Raw genomic sequence first — 17,408 nt, 5'->3', positions numbered from 1 at the left:
ACCTTTTTTCTCAATACAATGATGATGACTGAGGCTTTTCTTTTCTTATGTTTGTAAATTCGGTCAATTTTATTGTAAAATAATATGTAACATTGTTTCAGTAAGAGTACGATACATTAACATCCTCCTGCAACATTCAACAGGTTTAACAGATGCTCCTTTTCAAGAAGCAATACATAGGAACGTTCCTTTCCAACTCCTACATTTCTTCGATCGGTTCCAAATCGAATATATTCAGTATCACCTTCAGCATATCGAATACCGCCCTAATTAGACACAACCTGGCAAACATGACCGGTTGCAGTCTTGGTCTGTTTTCGGTCAAAATTCTAACTCTACGATAGTACTTGCTCAGGCACTTGATTAGGCATAGCGTAAAGCTTAACATATGATAGGGGGCGATTTGTGGCGACTTGCCATACCCGATCGTTAGCCGGATTATGTTCGGAAAGCGCATCAGGTACGCGTACAGCAACTGCCATTCTTCCGGTTCGACAAGCAGCGAAAAGTCGACCTCGTGCACAGGCGGTACGTCCGGTAGCTGACCCTGTTGTACCAGCACGGCATGCTTCTTAAGAATCGTCGCCAACCGAGCATAATTGTACAGGATGAAGGAAGCTCCTTTCGATGTGCAATGGTTGCGCATTATTTCCTGCTGAGTGCGCATATCAATCACGTTGGCATGCTTAGTCTGTAACATATCCACGATGGCCGCCGAACGTCCCAAGCTTGAAACAAGCTCCTGTAGCTTGATCGTATTGGGCATACGCAAACCGTAGCGATGTAGTGCCGTCATGTGCATATCATTTGCTCGCAGCTGAATGTACTGTGCCGCATTCTGTATCTCATGTCCGGTAAGCACAGCTCCACACAAAACTTCCACGTGTGGTTTAGGTGTTGATTTGTTCGTTTGATGAACAACTTTCACATGCATAACGTCGGAGGGAATATCATCGTCATGCAGGTCAGTATTTTCAATGATTGTATAGCCACCGTACAGGAAACAATTCTTGATCGTCTTTCTCAAGATGTTCGCACGGAATTCTGCCATCGAAATCGTGTCACATTCTTTGGCGGTTGGTTCTTCGACGTAAATTTTTTCCCCGTTTGTTGCTGTACGTCGATTAAAATCCCATTCCTTGAGTGTGAAGGCCGTTCGAAATGCGCTGGCACGATCAAACCAAATGTGTGCACTATTCTCCATAATCGTGATGGCAGCAATCGGTAGTGGCCAACATTTGCTAGCAGTTATCAGAGCCTGTACGTCCACTAGCAACTCACTGTCGGTTTTGCTCTTTACGAGTAGGTCGCCCATTTGGAATAAATTTTTGTCGAGCATCTTTATGGCTACCGAATGGCCACGATCTTCGAGGTAACTGCTTAGCAGCTTTTGCGTTTCGGACAGAATTCCGTCCATAATAATCGGTTTTTATCGCGAATAAAACTAGAGCGCCACAGCCGGCGGTTACAGTACAAATGACGTTTGTTCAGTATTGCAAACAAAACATGACATTTCTTTTCCACAAAATTGCTACAACTGAGGTATGGCTAATGCCAAATGTGTGCTAAATTAATATTCGTAATCAAAGTCTGTAGAGTAATGAGGTCGCGGATTAGGCTTTGTTGACATTGCCATCTTGGATTTTCATTTTGACAGTTAGACGTCCTTGGCTATGTATTGGTGAATTGTTTACTGAGCAAATTTCAGCGCTCGTAGTTTTGGCGACAGTCGTTGCAACGTTAAAATGTGGGGAATATATGCACTATTCCATAAATTTCCATTGCGCATTGTATTACACGATAATCACACTATTAAAAGATTTCGTTTTAAAATAAAATCTAAAACAATTAACCGTAGGATGTCTTGAAACAAAATCATGTTTACACGAGCAGCTGAAGCAGCCTCCAAAACAACCGTACACATACAACTACACAACATCGTGTAGGAGCTTCGGACACCTATCTGTCATTTTTATTTTTCATTGTTATTCCAAGAGCTGCCAAAACCCCTCTATTACGAGACCTCATTACTCTACAGACTTTGTTCGTAATAGTAAAACCAGAAATATAACAAAACTTTGCTAATAAGTCATAAAATTATATTATAAAAACACCCGATTCTAGTTGCCCAATAATCTCACCAAAACGAACGCGCAGATTGAAAACAGTATGTAAAAACCTTGGCCATTCCGTTTTGCATCAGCTGTCAATATTGTGCTGCAAAAAAAAACTACGACCAAAAGAATATCGTGCGGAACGAAGTGAAAGAACATAAAGAAATTAGCTCGATATCGTCTGGTGCGAGGTAATTCTGATGCGTTTTAGTTTCCGGTGTCGATAAATGTATGCAAAAGTTTCACCAATTGATGATGCAGTTGGTTTTTCGTGTGGCATGTGATTAAACGCGAGTGTGTGCAGGTGCTCTGCATTGTGATTCATACGGCGAATTACGAGAAGAGAACTCACATTCCCCTATTCACAAGATTTAGCCCTCGGCACAAAAGTAGTTTGCAGTTACGCCTAGGCAAGAAAAAGCAGCAGGCCACGAAGCGAAAAGCCCAATTATTGAGATAGGCGTGCAAGTGCAGGGACGCGAGTGCATCATTGCTTTCAGCCGCAGCTGGGATGCACAAACCGTGTGGTGCTCCATGAAGGGAAGTGGAATGCTTATTCCCTAGCCCCCATCCCGTACTCCTGTGTTTCGATGATTAATCCTCTCGATCGTATCATCCGGTGCATCAATTCAGCCGTGTTCGTAGCTCAACCGTACCGTGCTGTTGTGTCCGTGGTGCAGTTGGTATAAAATTCCGCACGATCGCGGGTATGCGATCACAGGTCAGCAGCATCCAGACAACGTTTCAATCGCCGCACGGTTCATCACCGTCCGGCTCACCGGCGCTAACCATCGGTTCCTTCATGACACCACAGAGGCCACCCCGGAGAAGAGCCCAGTCGATGGGAAACTCGACCTACGGTTCGAGTCCGGCTCTATCGTCCCATACTCCCCGAGGATCACTTTTTACAGCTGTAAGTAAACGATTAACGAATAATGGTGTTGGGTTGATTGTCTTCGACCGGGGACAACACACAAACAAAAGACCATATTGAACGATATCAATCTTTCTTCCGGTCCGACAATCCTGCGAAAAGCACAAAGAACCCATTTTCCCTTTTTGGTACCGGGTTAGGTTGATGGAAGACAGGGTATCCATTGGCTTGTAGGCAGCAATCTTCCGCTTGTTGTAGAAATAGTACGCAAAACAAATGCTTGCGGACACAATCTTAAGCTCTTGCGGGAAATGATAGCTATTCAATGTACTGATAAGATAGACACCGAGTAATGGAAGTAAAACCGCAACGAAATAAAAAGTGCTCGTCGGCCGGATGAAGAGCATCTAAGCGTGACAAGAGTGAGGTAATCGAATGGGCTGCAAGTAAACCAGTGTATCTTTTCATGGCTGGTTGGTTGTTTGGCTTACAGAAAGGCTATGAAATTCCGTCACATTCTGACACGCACTAAGAAGTATTTTCAAACATATTTTTTTAGATTCCTGCTTTACGGATACTGGCAGCAAAACGGTAATTTGGACAATCCAATAAAAAACTGTTTATTTTATTGAAGGTCCGGGTTTAGTCATTTAGGAATCAATACTTATATTTAGTGAAAGATATGAAACGAAACGATTTAAAGAAAATTGATTTCGTTGATGCTGCTGGTTTGATTTCTGCGTCTGAATTTATACTAATTAATACACGTTAATTCAAACGGAAAGTGAAACATTTAAGTCTTCTACGTGTAATTTTCAATGTATTCATAAACAGAAGCACTGCTACTACTGTCACAAATCTGATAAGATATTGAAGAACGTGCGATCGAGAACAAATTGAAAAACATTAATTATGTTCAATGCACTTGCACTTGATAATACTATCGCAGGTACAGCGATAGACAGACGTTACCATGGTGAACTGCACTTGGACAAGAATACGTTTCTTGTGTTCAAAATTCAAACAATTGTGCAAATTGATAGTAGCTAAATTTTATAAACAGCACAAGCCATAGTAGCACAATCATCTAATGCTGTTCTGTGTTCTTATCACTTGCCCCGTCACCAGTACACAATATTCGAATTCGAATGCAAACCACCGGAATGGGAGAATGAACTGATCTTTTCCACATAGATGAATGAATCACCTGCATTACTTTTACACACGATCGATTGGTCCTTTTGCATGCGTTTCTGTCGGTCAATACTATCGGAATGCCACGCATATACTGTTGTTCCAAACATTTCGAACAACATAACGAACCATTCCCAATGCTGGTAGTAGTGTTCCGGTTATTTCAGGTGGCTCCATCTGCTCCACCGCCCAATAGTAATGTGTGAAACATTTATACAAATACCATATCTTTCTGGGTACGTTATCTTAGATTTATCTAACTAATACTTTTTGAGGAACTTTTTTTTCCTCTGGAAAAATTAATGGCAACTCACATAAAACGCAGGTAAAACACAAAATCTGATCATGGTAGGCATGTATTTCAACATCACTTTTATCCGTTTGTCACTGTTTTGTTGTTGTTATCTATCAATCCCACCAGATATTAAGAAGGTATTCATCCCTTAATTCTGTTCTGGTTTAACTTTCAATCCAACCAGATAAAACGTTCCGATTGTGCGTGTACTGTAACAATGAAATTAGGAATTATAGACCGTTCCAGGACGTGACAGGGGTTTGACTCTCTGCAGTGGCATCGTCGATATGTTGCTACAGTAGTGACGACTCCTTTCGGCTCAAACCGTTGGTGACGCAGGATTATTATCTGCGCACCTTACCTGTGGCACTCTGGTTCCCGATTGGTTTGGTGGAGCTTTACAGCAAGGGTGGTGGTTTGGGTTACACATATTCCACCATCACTTTACACTTATCTGCCGCTCATTATCGCTGATAAGCGCCGTTACTTGTTGCTTTTTCGGAGGCGTGAGACCTAGTATGTGTGACCTTCCGAGTCTTGAATTTCCGTACCGTTGGGCGGCGGTAGCATGAATGCGAATGTTCGACGGTAGTTGGGGGCGCAACGAAGAGAAGAGAGGGTGCGTGCGTTGGTGACATCGTCGTTGTAGGGTGAAGAAGCGGATTGAAATCTTCGCATTCACTAACACCACTCTATGCAAAAGCGACCCACATCACACGACATAACAGAATCCGCTAGCAGTAGTAACAACAAGCGCCTGCTAAGATATCCTCCGTCTGTATAGCACAACCACCATCACCAGTAGCCGGTCGGCGAGATACGGGAGAGTTGTGTAGTAGAACCAGAAATAGCTGCACGGTGTACGGACCGCTCGGGCGGCCTCGGTCAGGCTCCAACGCTCACTTCGTTGTGTCGCTGTCAAACTGGCAGTTGTTTCCACTCGATGAAAAACGCATTTATACCAAAGTTTTTGGTAAACTAAACTATCATCCGTGTAGTGGACGTGTGTGAATAACTAGTTGAAGTGATGGGTTGAAAATTCTTGCCTTTAAAAAATTGGACATACCTAGTTTGGAATTGAGAATTGTACCTATTGTAAAAACAAGTTAGTGTCAGTGTATTTTTTTCTGTCTCTGCACGGTGATTCCCCTTTTGTCGCGGTTGGTCGCAAGCAACAACAATCGTGCCAATGACGAGAACCGGGATGTTGATCAACTTGGTAGGCATTGATTGTAAAAATATTCCGATTGTGTGTCTATAAATCCCAAAGGGCTACGGCGTGTCCGGACATGAAAAGATTGCGATTTTGGTGACGGTATTGTACAGTGGAGGGATTAGCTTGATAACACACCACAATCCGGCAAAACACGGCAAATGTGGATGAGTTATCAAATCTGTCAACAGTGAGCAACTGTTTATTGATTAGTTTTGCAAATTAATCCTTATTTCCGTACGGTAGTTGGTTTCTCTTTTGGTTTGTTCCAGCAACACTTGATAATATTATTTTTCCGTTTTTCTTTTCACTGTTGCATCATCATCATCATTGTGGCTGTATTCGTGCATGATTATGGTTTCATGGTGACGATAAAAATAACGCTCCCCGTAGAACGAGGAAGATGTGTGCTACGTGCGCATCAAGGTGCTGGGAGCGAGCGGATTGGCGAAAAAGGACATCTTCGGGTACAGCGATCCGTACGTGAAAATCGAACAAAACACCATCACCGGCGACATCAACGTGGACCACATGGTGACGAAAACGAAACGCAGGGTAGGTAGTAACATCGGATCGGTACTGTTCTGCCATATTTTTCCCCAAAACTAATATTGACCATTTTTTCCACCTCCTTTTGTAGACTTTGAACCCGGTCTGGAATGAGGAGTTTGTGTTTCGCGTCATGCCAAACGAGCACAAGCTGGTCTTTCAGGTGTACGATGAAAATCGGCTTACGCGGGACGGTTTCATGGGGCTGGTTGAGCTAACGCTGATCAATTTACCTCATGAAAGCGATGGCCGTACGATCACGCCCCAGCGATATACACTCCGGGCCAAGCGCCAATTCAGTTTACGCATCACCACAAAGGTACGCGGCACACTTGAGCTGTACCATGCAATCATGCGAAATGATGATCCGGCCATCGGAAGAACGCGATCCGCGATCAGTGTTAGTAATCGTTCATCTGCCACGAGCACACCGGTGGCAACGCATCGAACTACAGGATTGTATCCACAGCAGCAACTTCCACCAAATCATCCCAGCATTCGACCGTATGCTGATCTGGCTGCACTACCGCAACCAGACCCATTGCCACCGGGTTGGGAAGTACGGCAGGATCCTGTAGGCAGAATGTATTATGTCAATCATATCGCACGAACTACTCAATGGGAAAGGCCGAGTATCGTGGCGGCGCAACCGGGACTGAATGAAATGGTGGCCGCGTTTCAGCGACGTTTCCACATCAGCAACGATCCGGACAACGGAGGCAGTGGTAGCAATAATACAAGCATGGTAAGATAGGTTTCGGAAGGGTTTATTTTTTTTTGGATTATTATGATATTTGTTTTGCATTTTGTTGCGCTCTACGATTTTGTTTAGTTTTCTCGAACCAAGCGTGTTTTTTCTATCGAGTTTTAAGCATTTTTATACGAATCTCACGGGACCAGTAATAGATTGTTCTGTTGTAATCAAGCATGGTCGAATCCTGCCGAAATGATGGAATCTCATTTACCCTTCCTAAAGAACATCTAGTAGGAACAAAAGGAGCTAAAAGTATTATCCAAGCCAGAAGTAACTGGAAACCATTTGCTTGGCTTCGCTGTAGAATATAGTGAAAGTTTTAAGATAGTTTTGTATCATATTACATGGACCAAATCAAGCCATATTTTCTTGTTAAAAGTGCTGGATGGAACAGTAACTTTCAGCAAAAGATTGTACTATTTTGCCATTCTTATATCGTGAACGATTTTGTATAAATATTTCATCGATTTCATCACATACAGAGATGTTTTTCTCTAGCCTACCTACTAGGTGAATTTCTCTTCTCACTGTTATTCCGCTTGCACTTCCCATTATTTATCGCTCTCCCAATCAAGGCCGACACTGTCAGTATTATTTCGGAGAATGGTGAAAACGGCGAAACGGCCAATGCATCATCTACTGGCATCTCTTCACCAATGTCCGTGCAGCATGCAGGTGATGGTGGACCCGAACGATCGGGTCCTACGTCACTACGTCGTGGTGATATAGACATTATGGGCCTTTCTCCTTCTCCGTCAAACACTTCTATCGCTAGCAGTGCGAACGGTGGAACGATACGCCCCATACGTCCGGCCCCGCTACCACCATCATCTACGTCAACATCCTCAGCCCGTGCTAGTCCAGTCGGTACGCCGGTACCCAGTCAACGACGGCGATCGTCCCCAGGCAGCGGCGAAAATGTTCTCCCACCAAGCGACGAGAATGGAGAGTCTTCCTCTACTACGGTTGTAGCGCCTGAAGTTGACAATAATACCGTATCTTCCGTGTTCACTGCCGGCACGGAAAATGGGGATGCTGATGCTGAAAGCACGTCCAATGTTCGGGAGGTTTGTGTTAAATGTTGCTCTTTTCCCTTAATTTGCGCATGGAGAAGGCGCTCGCAAGTTTGAAACTTGTTGTACTCTGTTGCAAGAGCTGCAAAATGTAATCTTGCTTGTTCTATCGTATCCTTAACCAAAACTCACTTGTAGCGGCTTGTAATACCTACCTACCTACCTACTTACGGCTACCTAATACTTAACGCCACTTCATCCTTTTTATGACCTGTGTTTGACATTGATTGAATGTATTGCAGTAAAAACACAAGTCAATTTTAACAGTGGACATTGGGTGATATATTCGGATATGAATAATTCACTGCTTATTCTAACAGATAATACTTCACGTGACATTTAGTGCCCAACAGTTCTTCAGCAAAATTATCTAAATTATTTCACTCTTCTTTCTTGCTTTTCATCTTTCCGTCCTTCTTAACTGTACTGATAGCAATACAGTTTCTAGGTGACGGTTTATCATTTATTTTCACTTCTATTTAGTAGTTGGATTATTTTTTTATTTATTTTACGTTCGATAGCTACGTGTACTTCATCATCAACACCCATAAACAATTGTTCACACATACGCTACATGTTTAGTGGTACCAGGGCATTTGAATGTGATACTAAGTTACGCGTTGCATGGTTGACAAGTTTGTTGTTCCCTTCGACAAAAGTTTGTAATATTTTACATATTCAATTTCGCTCCAGATCAGTGAGACTGCATCGTCTTCCACCATTGGTGATCAGTCGCGGTCGGACTCATCGATTACTTCCACCGGACCGCAACCTTCTACTCCGAGCCAACCTACGTCCCCATCACCGACCACGGCAGTAAATGCGCCAAATGCTACCGGTCTACCACCAGGCTGGGCGGTACAAGTGGCAGCGAATGGGCGTTTATTTTTTATCGATCACATTAACAAAACCACCTCTTGGGTTGATCCTCGAACTGGGCTTGCAAGTCCTATGCCGAGCGCTGCCAATGATAGTTCCGGCCCAGCTGGCAGCGTTGGTTCGACGGACGGAGCAGGCGGAAGTCGCGGTGATGCACGTTCCTCGGACGACAATTTAGGCCCACTGCCGGAAGGTTGGGAGGAGCGCGTACACAACGATGGTCGAACGTTCTTCATCGATCACAATACGCGCACTACGCAGTGGGATGATCCACGGCTGTCGAATCCAAAGATCGCTGGTCAGGCTGTACCGTATTCGCGCGACTACAAACAAAAGTATGAGTACTTTAAGAGCCAACTGCAGAAACCTAGCAACGTGCCAAACAAGATCGACATCAAGGTGCGAAGGGCTTCGATTTTGGAAGATTCCTACCGTGTGATCAATTCGGTTACGCGGCTCGATCTACTCAAGACAAAGTTGTGGGTCGAGTTTGAAGGTGAAACGGGGCTAGATTATGGCGGGTTGGCACGTGAATGGTTCTATCTGCTATCGAAAGAGATGTTCAATCCATACTACGGACTGTTTGAGTATTCGGCGATGGACAACTACACACTGCAGATCAATCCAAACAGTGGATTGTGCAACGAAGAGCATCTTAACTACTTCAGGTAAGACATAATGCGAATTAGTAAGAAATTTTGTTATTTATTACTGCTTCTTTTTTAATTGCATACAGGTTCATTGGACGTATCGCAGGAATGGCCATCTATCACGGAAAGCTGTTAGACGCGTTCTTTATAAGACCATTCTATAAAATGATGCTGCAAAAGCCCATCGACCTAAAGGATATGGAGGCAGTCGATACGGAGTATTATAACTCCCTGCTTTACATCAAAGAGAACGATCCAAGCTCGCTGATGCTGACCTTTAGTGTGGATGAGGAAAGCTTCGGTACGACGAATCAACGAGAGCTTAAACCAAATGGTGCGGACCTAGAAGTGTGCAACGATAACAAGGACGAGTATATCCGGCTCGTTATCGATTGGCGTTTCGAAGCGCGCGTTAAGGATCAGATGCAGGCATTCTTGGAAGGCGTCGGTTCGTTGGTACCATTGCATTTGCTCAAAATTTTCGACGAAAATGAGCTTGAGCTGCTGATGTGCGGCATCCAAAGCATCGATGTGAACGATTGGAAAAAGAACACCATGTACAAAGGAGACTACTATGCAAACCACGCGGTGGTACAGTGGTTCTGGCGGGCTGTACTATCATTTAACAATGAAATGAGGGCTCGTTTGCTGCAGTTCGTAACCGGCACGTCACGTGTGCCCATGAACGGTTTCAAGGAGCTGTACGGTTCGAACGGTCCGCAACTGTTTACTATCGAGAAGTGGGGAACTGTCAACAATTTTCCCCGCGCTCATACCTGGTAAGTAGCGGAGCTTTTAAACACGTGTAATATTAACATTTCTACGACCTTCTTTTAACATTCCTTTTTTTTTTTTGGTATTTCAATCTTGTTGCAGTTTCAACCGTTTAGATTTGCCTCCATATGAAAGCTACGCCCAGCTGAAGGAAAAATTAATCAGTGCGATCGAGGGCAGTCAAGGATTTGCCGGTGTAGATTAAACCGTGTTTACCTAAGACTTTGCTGAAAACTGTAAGCAAATGTTTGCTATTCGATTGCCGTGCACCAAAACAACGTGTGCGTGTGTGATCTTGACGGGATTATAATTGTGTAGATACGTTTTTTTGTTCACATTTATTTTATTGGTGCACTTTAGTGTGTACATGAATAGGCGGGATTCTAATTGTTGGCGTCACTTTGCTATACCACAATATTTAGCAACAGAGGCTCGCATTCTGAAAAGGAATTTAAAGTATGAAGAAAGTATATGCGCATGGGAATTCTAATCCCAAAGCCTGGAACTTGCTTATGCGCGACACAACATTCCATTGTTAAAGAACAGTGTGGAATATCTATAAAGCCGATTTTAATCAGGAAAGATAACAACCATTAAGAAAGTGATATATGGAAAGGCATGATCGAAGACGTTAAGAAATGATGAATGGTATTTCAAAGCAATCGGAAGGCAATCGATTATATAAATGAAATGTACTATTTTTAGGAGAATGTTATCCTAACGGCATTGAAATACAGTCATGAAAACATTGGCATAGGCTGCATTCTATGTTTTGATAACATTAGTGCCTTCAGATACGTTTTTTCTGTCTTTCATTTGAATGTTTAAAGTAAGTATTTTTTTTTTGTAAAAAAACAAACAAGGGAACTACGTACCAATACTACTGATTGTAATTTTACCTGCGTCGTGTTTGCGGTGTAAATGAATATGTTTTCAATCGGTGAGAAATATAAAGGAAAGTTATACTCTTAAAGCACCTACGTTCGCGTATATCATACACCAAAAAAGGTTGAACACAAGAAAAAAAGATTGTTAGTAGATACTGAAAATGTATGCATGGTCAGTGTACCTTGTACGAGAGAATTGAAAAGAAAAAAACAGAGTTTGAGGAAACTTTAATACGATAGAACTGCGTGCATTATTTATCTGAAACGAACCTACAATTTAGTAGAAAATTCTGGGATAAACATTTAACACAAATCTATTGTTACTGGTCGAACTACTAAACAATAACGAAAATGCTAGTTTCCGAAAAATATGGCTGGTGAATTGGATCGATTTATGCGCACAAATGTTAATCGTGATTCTAATGCAAAAAAAAACATAAGCTTGCAAACTCCCGCCCAATTACAGGTGACCATTGTCATCTCTATGCATATAATCGTAGTAGAAAACTATCTGCGTTGATAAATACGATTGTACTAGCCGTAGAAGTTAGGCAGAAACGGATGTCGTATGCAATTTATTTTAACATCGGTATATATTTTTATTCTGTAGCAATAAAAAGCAAAGGAATATGGCGCAGAGAAACATTGAAATAAAGCTAGGAGTTTATGAAGAGAATGAAATTAAAATATACAAAAGTGATGCTAGTTGTAATATTTGGTAAAAAAAATCAATAAATCGGTTGCAGGAAATAATACGATCATGGAATGTGAATGATTTTCAATTGGCGGTGTTCAAGGGTTACGGGTTTAGGGGCTTTGAATGTACATTCTTTAGTCACACGGCCTGACCGTCCTAATGGACAAAGTACATTCTTTCACTTATATAGATAGTATCCCATTACTAGCGTTGCTTATATCGAGAACTACTACTAGCAATGCTACTAAAGGGCCGATTACATTATGTACTTTTGCTTGGTTTTTACCATGGTAGAATGTGTCAAAATCGATTTGACAGATTCTACCAAGGCATGGTAAAAAACATTCGGTATGTCCTGTGTAGATTCTGTCACCGTGTGGTAGCATAGAAAAAACCAACTTTGTTCCAAGATTGCGATTACACATGAGCCATGGTGTTTTCTGTCAAATAGTGCAGTTTGAAGTTATTTTGACACATTCTACCATGGTAAAAACCAAGCAAAAGTACATAATGTAATCGGCCCTTAAGTGCTCCTTGTTCATACATATGGACACCTCTGTTCAACTTCCCTGGTTTATAGATTTGGGACAGCAGTTTAGTGGAATGCAATGCTTACCAGCTAAGCCTGTTTGTTGTTTTCCTTAAGTGTGAAAGAAAAAATATCTTAATTTCATTAACAATTTCATTCTCCAGTTGCATGTTTCAATACAAAAACCTACCCCTATTCTATCGCCCTGCACTGTAACAAATCTTTTTTCACAACTGTCATCTACGCAGCTCCAGAAGGAGGTAAACAAAAAGGAACAGGAAGCGGCCAATATAACCTCTCAGCTTCGCAGTGTACCGTACCAAATACAATCGAACAAGAAGGATTCAAAGTTAAATAAAAAGCGGAGGAAATAAGCAAAATGCAATATTGTCATTTGGTTGTACTTTGTCTGGTCAGTCTGTCGCTGATTCAAAGCGTGTCCGCGGACGGCAAACTGAAGATAGGCGTCAAAAAACGCGTCGAAAATTGTACCGTACGAACCAAGAAGGGTGATCTGGTGCACATGCATTATACGGTAATGAACGAACCTAGGTTGCATGTTTCAATTCATTACAGTAACAACGAATTTTTCATATCACGATATTTTTTTTCCCAGGGAACTCTTGAAGATGGAACCGAATTCGATAGCAGCATTCCGCGTGGAAATCCGCTTACCTTTACGCTCGGAATGGGCCAGGTGATTAAGGGATGGGATCAAGGACTGCTTGGGATGTGCGAAGGTGAGAAACGGAAGCTTGTCATCCCGCCAGAGCTGGGTTACGGAGAGCGTGGTGCCGGTGAGAAAATTCCACCTAACTCCGTTCTCATTTTTGAGGTAGAACTGGTGAAAATCGAACGAAAAACAGAACTGTAATTGTGCCAGACAGAGCAGAGAATATACGCAACTGAATTCTCCTAAGTAAACAAGCTGGTTTATTATATATTTTTGTTTCTTATTGTTTTCGTATTTTTTATGATGATTATTGCTAGAGTGCCATTATCGCTACCATGCGTATATGCTAATATTTTTTTATGGCTTTCCTTATTAGTGCCAATCGTTGTTTGTGGGCTTCGGTTACGGTCGCTCTCTTGTATGGTCTTAACTCATCCGTACCAAAGCCAGGAATCCACATGTTCCAGTTACGTTCTGCGAGAAAATGCAACAATTATATACACCGTTCATCACCTCGAATTCACAAATAGTTAAACTCACCCAGATGCAATTGTACATCTCGTACTTCTACCTTGGGAACCTTGCGATGTTTAGCTAGCAGGCAAGCGGCATTTACCGTGTTCTCGACAAAATCATCTGCTATTTGTAGCAGGAGTTCTTCCACCTCTTCGTCCAGCTGCTCAGTAGGGTCTATTTCGCGAACCAGTTCCTGTAGTCGAGGTTTAGTTAGCAGTTGGGTTGTACTATCTGTCCCACTACTGCCAGATGAAGATGTTGTGCCAGCCGCTGAACCAGTGCCCGAAGAAACCTTTACACCTGTCCCACCAGAAGCGTTTGTCGTTCCTGTCGTGGCAGGGCTGCTTTGAGATGGCGAAGCCATACCGGTTTGTTACTGTTGCTGTTATTAATCGATATTAGCAGGAGGTGAAATCGTTTGTTTTATCGGCTACCTGAAATATACCGTAAACGAGTGATCCAAGAAGATAGAGCAAAACATTGTTTTCCTAAACAGTACCCTCAGCTCGACACGGGCAAAACAATACACGTTTACAGGCAAAATAAGCTACACACCTTACTAGCATTACTGTTACTTACTCAGAAAATACGGGAAACATACAGAACACTACTAAAGTAGAGACACGACTCCCACGGGCAGTGTATGTTGATTCTGTTGGCTTGGATTGTTTTGTACTGAATTGTGGCTTGACAGCAAACGTCAGTTTGACAGTACATTCGCTTGATGGTTCTAGTCAAATTGAGCCCTTTTGAAAATTCTGTGAAGAATTGGAATAACCTTTTGACTACAATTGATTTGTTTCTAATAATTTCATTTTTTAATCCTCGTAGCAGGATGAGTTTCAATATTGAGGCATCAATTTGAAAGGGTTTAATCGCACATGGCACGCATAATTCCAGATATGGATGTGTATGTGTGTGTACCGTCAGCAATGTTTTGATGGATCGTTCCGTTTCCAGCGGCTGTTGGGTTTGTGTGCGTAGTATCAAGTTCCTTCAATTAATATTACGTATCAACTCTCATTTTCGGTCGAATTAATCTTGCAAACATCACTCGTTTGTGCCAACATTCGAACGCAGCAACACGGCTCCATCCTTATCGTCCCTGTCAACAAGACCAGCAGCAAACAGGTGGCGCAGGTTTGACGTAATCAAACTTGAAATAATTTAATGTTAGCAACGAATTTGTCGTTTAATAATTCTACAGCTTTTTACAGATAAAAAACATGTCTGTGGTACGTAATTTGGGAAATGCCTTGGTTAAGAGAATGATGATCGCACGGCCATCTCGGTTGGCGTGCCAAGTGCAGGTGAGTAAAACATGCGATCATAATATGCTTCGACGAATGTGCACTGAACTGCATCAACTATTCTCCGCGTTATTCTTCCACAGCACCTTTCATCGGACACTGCGACGTTGCAACAAGGCGCTGGAAATAGTTCGTTGCACGCAAAATTCCCTGGCGCTACGGAAGCATCGTTCGTGACGATTCCTAAATTGGCATTGCCGGAAAGCATCGACCCCATCCCTATCTATCGCGTGATGAACAGTGAGGGCACGATCGACGATCCATCGCAAGAACCTAACCTTGAGCAGGCAACTGTGCAAAAGATGTTCCGCGACATGGTGCTACTAAACACCATGGACAAGATTTTGTACGAATCCCAGCGCCAAGGGCGGATATCATTCTACATGACCAACTTTGGTGAAGAGGCAAGTCACATAGGAAGCGCAGCTGCTCTTAGTCCCGAAGATTGGGTGTACGGACAGTACCGAGAGGCAGGAGTGTTGGTTTGGCGCGGATTTACCATTTCGGATTTCATCAACCAATGCTATGGAAACGCCGAGGATCTTGGCAAGGGTCGTCAAATGCCGGTCCACTACGGTTCACGGAAACTTAACTTTGTCACCATTTCCTCTCCGTTGGCCACTCAAATTCCACAGGCGGCTGGAGCGGCCTACGCGTTCAAACTACAGCCAAACAACCAGCGGTGTGTTATAACGTATTTCGGTGAAGGAGCTGCATCTGAGGGCGATACTCATGCGGCTTTCAACTTCGCGGCTACTCTCGACAGCCCGGTAATCTTTTTCTGCCGTAATAATGGATTTGCCATTTCTACGCCGTCTAAGGAGCAGTATCGTGGCGATGGTATTGCTGGACGTGCCGCCGGTTACGGTATGGCCGCATTGCGATTCGATGGAACTGACGTGTTTGCAACGTATAATGCTACCAAGCTCGCTCGAGAGTATGTCCTGCGAGAGAACAAACCGATAGTGCTAGAAGCGATGGCATATCGTATCAGTCATCATTCTACTTCGGATGACAGCACGGCCTATCGACCAGCCGATGAGTTGGAAATTTGGAACACAGTCGAGCATCCCATCACCAAGCTTAAGCACTATATGATTCGACGTGGCTGGTTTAACGAGGAGAAAGAGAATGAGTTTGTAAAATCAGTTCGCAAGCAGGTGCTGTCTCAGATAAGCCAATCGGAACGCATTCCCAAACCAGACTGGCGTGAAATGTTCCAGGATGTGTACGAGGAGATGCCGGCACATCTCAAGGAACAATTGCGTACGATGGAGGAACACATAGAACAGCATCGTGAGCACTATCCACTCAAGGATTTCAAACAGTAGGCGAGCAAAAGGATGTTGGGCGCAATTCAGAACCTCGTTCACGAAAGTGCATTTATTAGCTTAGTAAAACCAAGCAACAGTAATACTGTTAACAATTTCGGACAGAAAAGACATACAGTACGATATGTTTACTGGCTTTTCGCGGTATCGTGCGTACCTTGTGCCTAATGGTTTTCTGCTTTAAGCAAACATATACATCAAATTACTTCCAATTAAGAAAGGTCTTTCTAGTTCGCTCACCTGCTGATGGGTTCAAAATTTAGCGACGAATTGAGAAATCCTTAAAAGAATAGTTTGTTATCTCAGCGGGAACACTAAAAACCGCCTTATCAATACGGCTAGATGGACTTCCTTTCGTTTGTAGCCAATGTTTCCTGCCATTATAAAAAAAATAGTAATCCGTAACTAGGTAAGGTTGTCAGGGACGCACCGGCAATGCTTACATTTCGTTCATCGCTTTTTCTTCACCCTCGAGCTGTCCCTTCACTGTATCATCGCGAGTATTCATGCACCAACCACGTATTCCCAAGCTTGATGCCTGTTTTTGGGTGTACTGCAATCACAAATCCATCGACGATTAAAATATCACTTCGCAGTTTGCAAATATTCTATTTTTGTAGTCTTACCTTGCGGAAGAACACTCCTGCAAAACAAGAGAATTTTAGAGGTACTAATAACGTATGGTAGAAGCATATAATTACATACCTTGAACAATTCCAAACACTTCGAAATCACACATGAACAATTTGCTCGACATCTTCGGTTGAATCTTTGGCTCGATGCGACAGGATGCTTGGTTCAAAGTACCGGCACAATTTTCATCTGCAAACGTACCGTCTATTTCGGTTGAAGCACAAACTATTCCATTCGTTCGTTCGTGGGTTGCTATGATAGTAGTAAAGGATATGAAAATAAACAACAAATCACTTGTAATCATAGCGAATATCGTGCAAGGGTTGTGTCAGGGGTTCTCAGCATTAACACTTAAATAATAGTAAAATTATTATTATAAATAATAGAAAAAACAGATGGTGAATTATAGATAGTACATCAATATTAACATTAAGAAAAGATTTTTTTAATCATAAAGGTCAGA

At 42.6% G+C, this 17,408-nt stretch overlaps 6 protein-coding genes and 1 long non-coding RNA gene across 18 annotated transcripts; 3 read left to right on the top strand and 4 right to left on the bottom strand.

Moving 5' to 3' along the window:
* Window positions 1-39: 39 nt before the first annotated feature.
* Window positions 40-1,552, bottom strand: LOC125763292 (DALR anticodon-binding domain-containing protein 3). The gene has a single exon (XM_049426230.1). It carries the CDS (start codon window positions 1,415-1,417, stop codon window positions 200-202), a length of 1,218 nt encoding a protein of 405 aa, XP_049282187.1. The 5' UTR covers window positions 1,418-1,552; the 3' UTR covers window positions 40-199.
* A 502-nt stretch (window positions 1,553-2,054) lies between these two features.
* On the top strand, window positions 2,055-12,011 carry LOC125763287 (E3 ubiquitin-protein ligase Nedd-4). Of its 3 annotated transcripts, none has more exons than XM_049426217.1 (7): window positions 2,055-3,027; window positions 6,084-6,245; window positions 6,331-6,984; window positions 7,569-8,060; window positions 8,760-9,613; window positions 9,682-10,374; window positions 10,472-12,011. In XM_049426217.1, the coding sequence occupies exons 1-7, from the start codon at window positions 2,824-2,826 to the stop codon at window positions 10,572-10,574; spliced, it is 3,162 nt and encodes a 1,053-aa protein (XP_049282174.1). In that variant the 5' UTR covers window positions 2,055-2,823; the 3' UTR covers window positions 10,575-12,011. The 3 variants fall into 3 exon arrangements, with proteins under 3 accessions (XP_049282174.1, XP_049282176.1, XP_049282175.1); XM_049426218.1 differs by lacking the exon at window positions 2,055-3,027 and adding an exon at window positions 5,387-5,696; XM_049426219.1 differs by lacking the exon at window positions 7,569-8,060 and having other exon boundaries at window positions 2,058-3,027.
* Window positions 4,523-5,374, bottom strand: LOC125763297 (uncharacterized). Its single transcript, XR_007418337.1, has 2 exons — window positions 4,839-5,374; window positions 4,523-4,686 (listed from the first exon to the last, which is right to left on the bottom strand). It is a non-coding gene; the product is annotated as an uncharacterized LOC125763297 (long non-coding RNA).
* A 651-nt stretch (window positions 12,012-12,662) lies between the features above and the next one.
* On the top strand, window positions 12,663-13,409 carry LOC125763296 (peptidyl-prolyl cis-trans isomerase FKBP2). Its single transcript, XM_049426239.1, has 2 exons — window positions 12,663-13,017; window positions 13,099-13,409. Exons 1-2 carry the CDS (start codon window positions 12,862-12,864, stop codon window positions 13,354-13,356), a joined length of 414 nt encoding a protein of 137 aa, XP_049282196.1. The 5' UTR covers window positions 12,663-12,861; the 3' UTR covers window positions 13,357-13,409.
* Window positions 13,393-14,359, bottom strand: LOC125763295 (transcription initiation factor TFIID subunit 12). 3 transcript variants are annotated; one of them, XM_049426236.1, is made up of 3 exons: window positions 14,251-14,359; window positions 13,696-14,105; window positions 13,393-13,629 (listed from the first exon to the last, which is right to left on the bottom strand). In XM_049426236.1, exons 2-3 carry the CDS (start codon window positions 14,033-14,035, stop codon window positions 13,502-13,504), a joined length of 468 nt encoding a protein of 155 aa, XP_049282193.1. In that variant the 5' UTR covers window positions 14,036-14,105; window positions 14,251-14,359; the 3' UTR covers window positions 13,393-13,501. The 3 variants fall into 3 exon arrangements, with proteins under 3 accessions (XP_049282193.1, XP_049282194.1, XP_049282195.1); XM_049426237.1 differs by having other exon boundaries at window positions 14,227-14,338; XM_049426238.1 differs by lacking the exon at window positions 14,251-14,359 and adding an exon at window positions 14,171-14,192.
* Window positions 14,320-17,278, bottom strand: LOC125763294 (acylphosphatase-2-like). 3 transcript variants are annotated; one of them, XM_049426235.1, is made up of 5 exons: window positions 17,018-17,278; window positions 16,939-16,955; window positions 16,756-16,865; window positions 16,553-16,686; window positions 14,320-14,429 (listed from the first exon to the last, which is right to left on the bottom strand). In XM_049426235.1, exons 1-4 carry the CDS (start codon window positions 17,247-17,249, stop codon window positions 16,572-16,574), a joined length of 474 nt encoding a protein of 157 aa, XP_049282192.1. In that variant the 5' UTR covers window positions 17,250-17,278; the 3' UTR covers window positions 14,320-14,429; window positions 16,553-16,571. The 3 variants fall into 3 exon arrangements, with proteins under 3 accessions (XP_049282192.1, XP_049282191.1, XP_049282190.1); XM_049426234.1 differs by lacking the exon at window positions 14,320-14,429 and adding an exon at window positions 16,328-16,487; XM_049426233.1 differs by lacking the exon at window positions 14,320-14,429 and having other exon boundaries at window positions 16,328-16,686; window positions 17,018-17,276.
* LOC125763290 (2-oxoisovalerate dehydrogenase subunit alpha, mitochondrial) lies at window positions 14,586-16,532 on the top strand. 6 transcript variants are annotated; one of them, XM_049426225.1, is made up of 3 exons: window positions 14,586-14,802; window positions 14,889-14,981; window positions 15,065-16,532. In XM_049426225.1, exons 2-3 carry the CDS (start codon window positions 14,898-14,900, stop codon window positions 16,310-16,312), a joined length of 1,332 nt encoding a protein of 443 aa, XP_049282182.1. In that variant the 5' UTR covers window positions 14,586-14,802; window positions 14,889-14,897; the 3' UTR covers window positions 16,313-16,532. The 6 variants fall into 6 exon arrangements, with proteins under 6 accessions (XP_049282182.1, XP_049282185.1, XP_049282183.1 ...); XM_049426228.1 differs by having other exon boundaries at window positions 14,879-14,981; XM_049426226.1 differs by having other exon boundaries at window positions 14,586-14,811.
* Window positions 17,279-17,408: the final 130 nt, after the last annotated feature.

Source organism: Anopheles funestus, chromosome 2RL, assembly GCF_943734845.2.
Source record: "Anopheles funestus chromosome 2RL, idAnoFuneDA-416_04, whole genome shotgun sequence".
Classification (NCBI taxonomy): Eukaryota; Metazoa; Arthropoda; class Insecta; order Diptera; family Culicidae; genus Anopheles; species Anopheles funestus.
Note: the sequence above shows the minus strand (reverse complement) of the source record. Positions and strands in the feature narration are given on the sequence as shown.

What these genes read in the sequence shown, in the direction of transcription:
- LOC125763292 (XM_049426230.1), bottom strand. Translation starts at nt 1,417, where the DNA reads ATGGACGGAATTCTGTCCGAAACGCAAAAGCTGCTAAGCAGTTACCTC.
- LOC125763287 (XM_049426217.1), top strand. Translation starts at nt 2,824, where the DNA reads ATGCGATCACAGGTCAGCAGCATCCAGACAACGTTTCAATCGCCGCAC. An exon ending in GAGGATCACTTTTTACAGCT is followed by an intron (nt 3,028 to 6,083) that starts GTAAGTAAACGA and finishes CGCTCCCCGTAG; the next exon opens with AACGAGGAAGATGTGTGCTA. An exon ending in TTTCCCCGCGCTCATACCTG is followed by an intron (nt 10,375 to 10,471) that starts GTAAGTAGCGGA and finishes ATCTTGTTGCAG; the next exon opens with TTTCAACCGTTTAGATTTGC.
- LOC125763296 (XM_049426239.1), top strand. Translation starts at nt 12,862, where the DNA reads ATGCAATATTGTCATTTGGTTGTACTTTGTCTGGTCAGTCTGTCGCTG. An exon ending in TGGTGCACATGCATTATACG is followed by an intron (nt 13,018 to 13,098) that starts GTAATGAACGAA and finishes TTTTTTTCCCAG; the next exon opens with GGAACTCTTGAAGATGGAAC.
- LOC125763295 (XM_049426236.1), bottom strand. Translation starts at nt 14,035, where the DNA reads ATGGCTTCGCCATCTCAAAGCAGCCCTGCCACGACAGGAACGACAAAC. An exon ending in AGATGTACAATTGCATCTGG is followed by an intron (nt 13,630 to 13,695) that starts GTGAGTTTAACT and finishes ATTTTCTCGCAG; the next exon opens with AACGTAACTGGAACATGTGG.
- LOC125763290 (XM_049426225.1), top strand. Translation starts at nt 14,898, where the DNA reads ATGTCTGTGGTACGTAATTTGGGAAATGCCTTGGTTAAGAGAATGATG. An exon ending in GGTTGGCGTGCCAAGTGCAG is followed by an intron (nt 14,982 to 15,064) that starts GTGAGTAAAACA and finishes ATTCTTCCACAG; the next exon opens with CACCTTTCATCGGACACTGC.
- LOC125763294 (XM_049426235.1), bottom strand. Translation starts at nt 17,249, where the DNA reads ATGATTACAAGTGATTTGTTGTTTATTTTCATATCCTTTACTACTATC. An exon ending in GAAAAAGCGATGAACGAAAT is followed by an intron (nt 16,687 to 16,755) that starts GTAAGCATTGCC and finishes TTATAATGGCAG; the next exon opens with GAAACATTGGCTACAAACGA.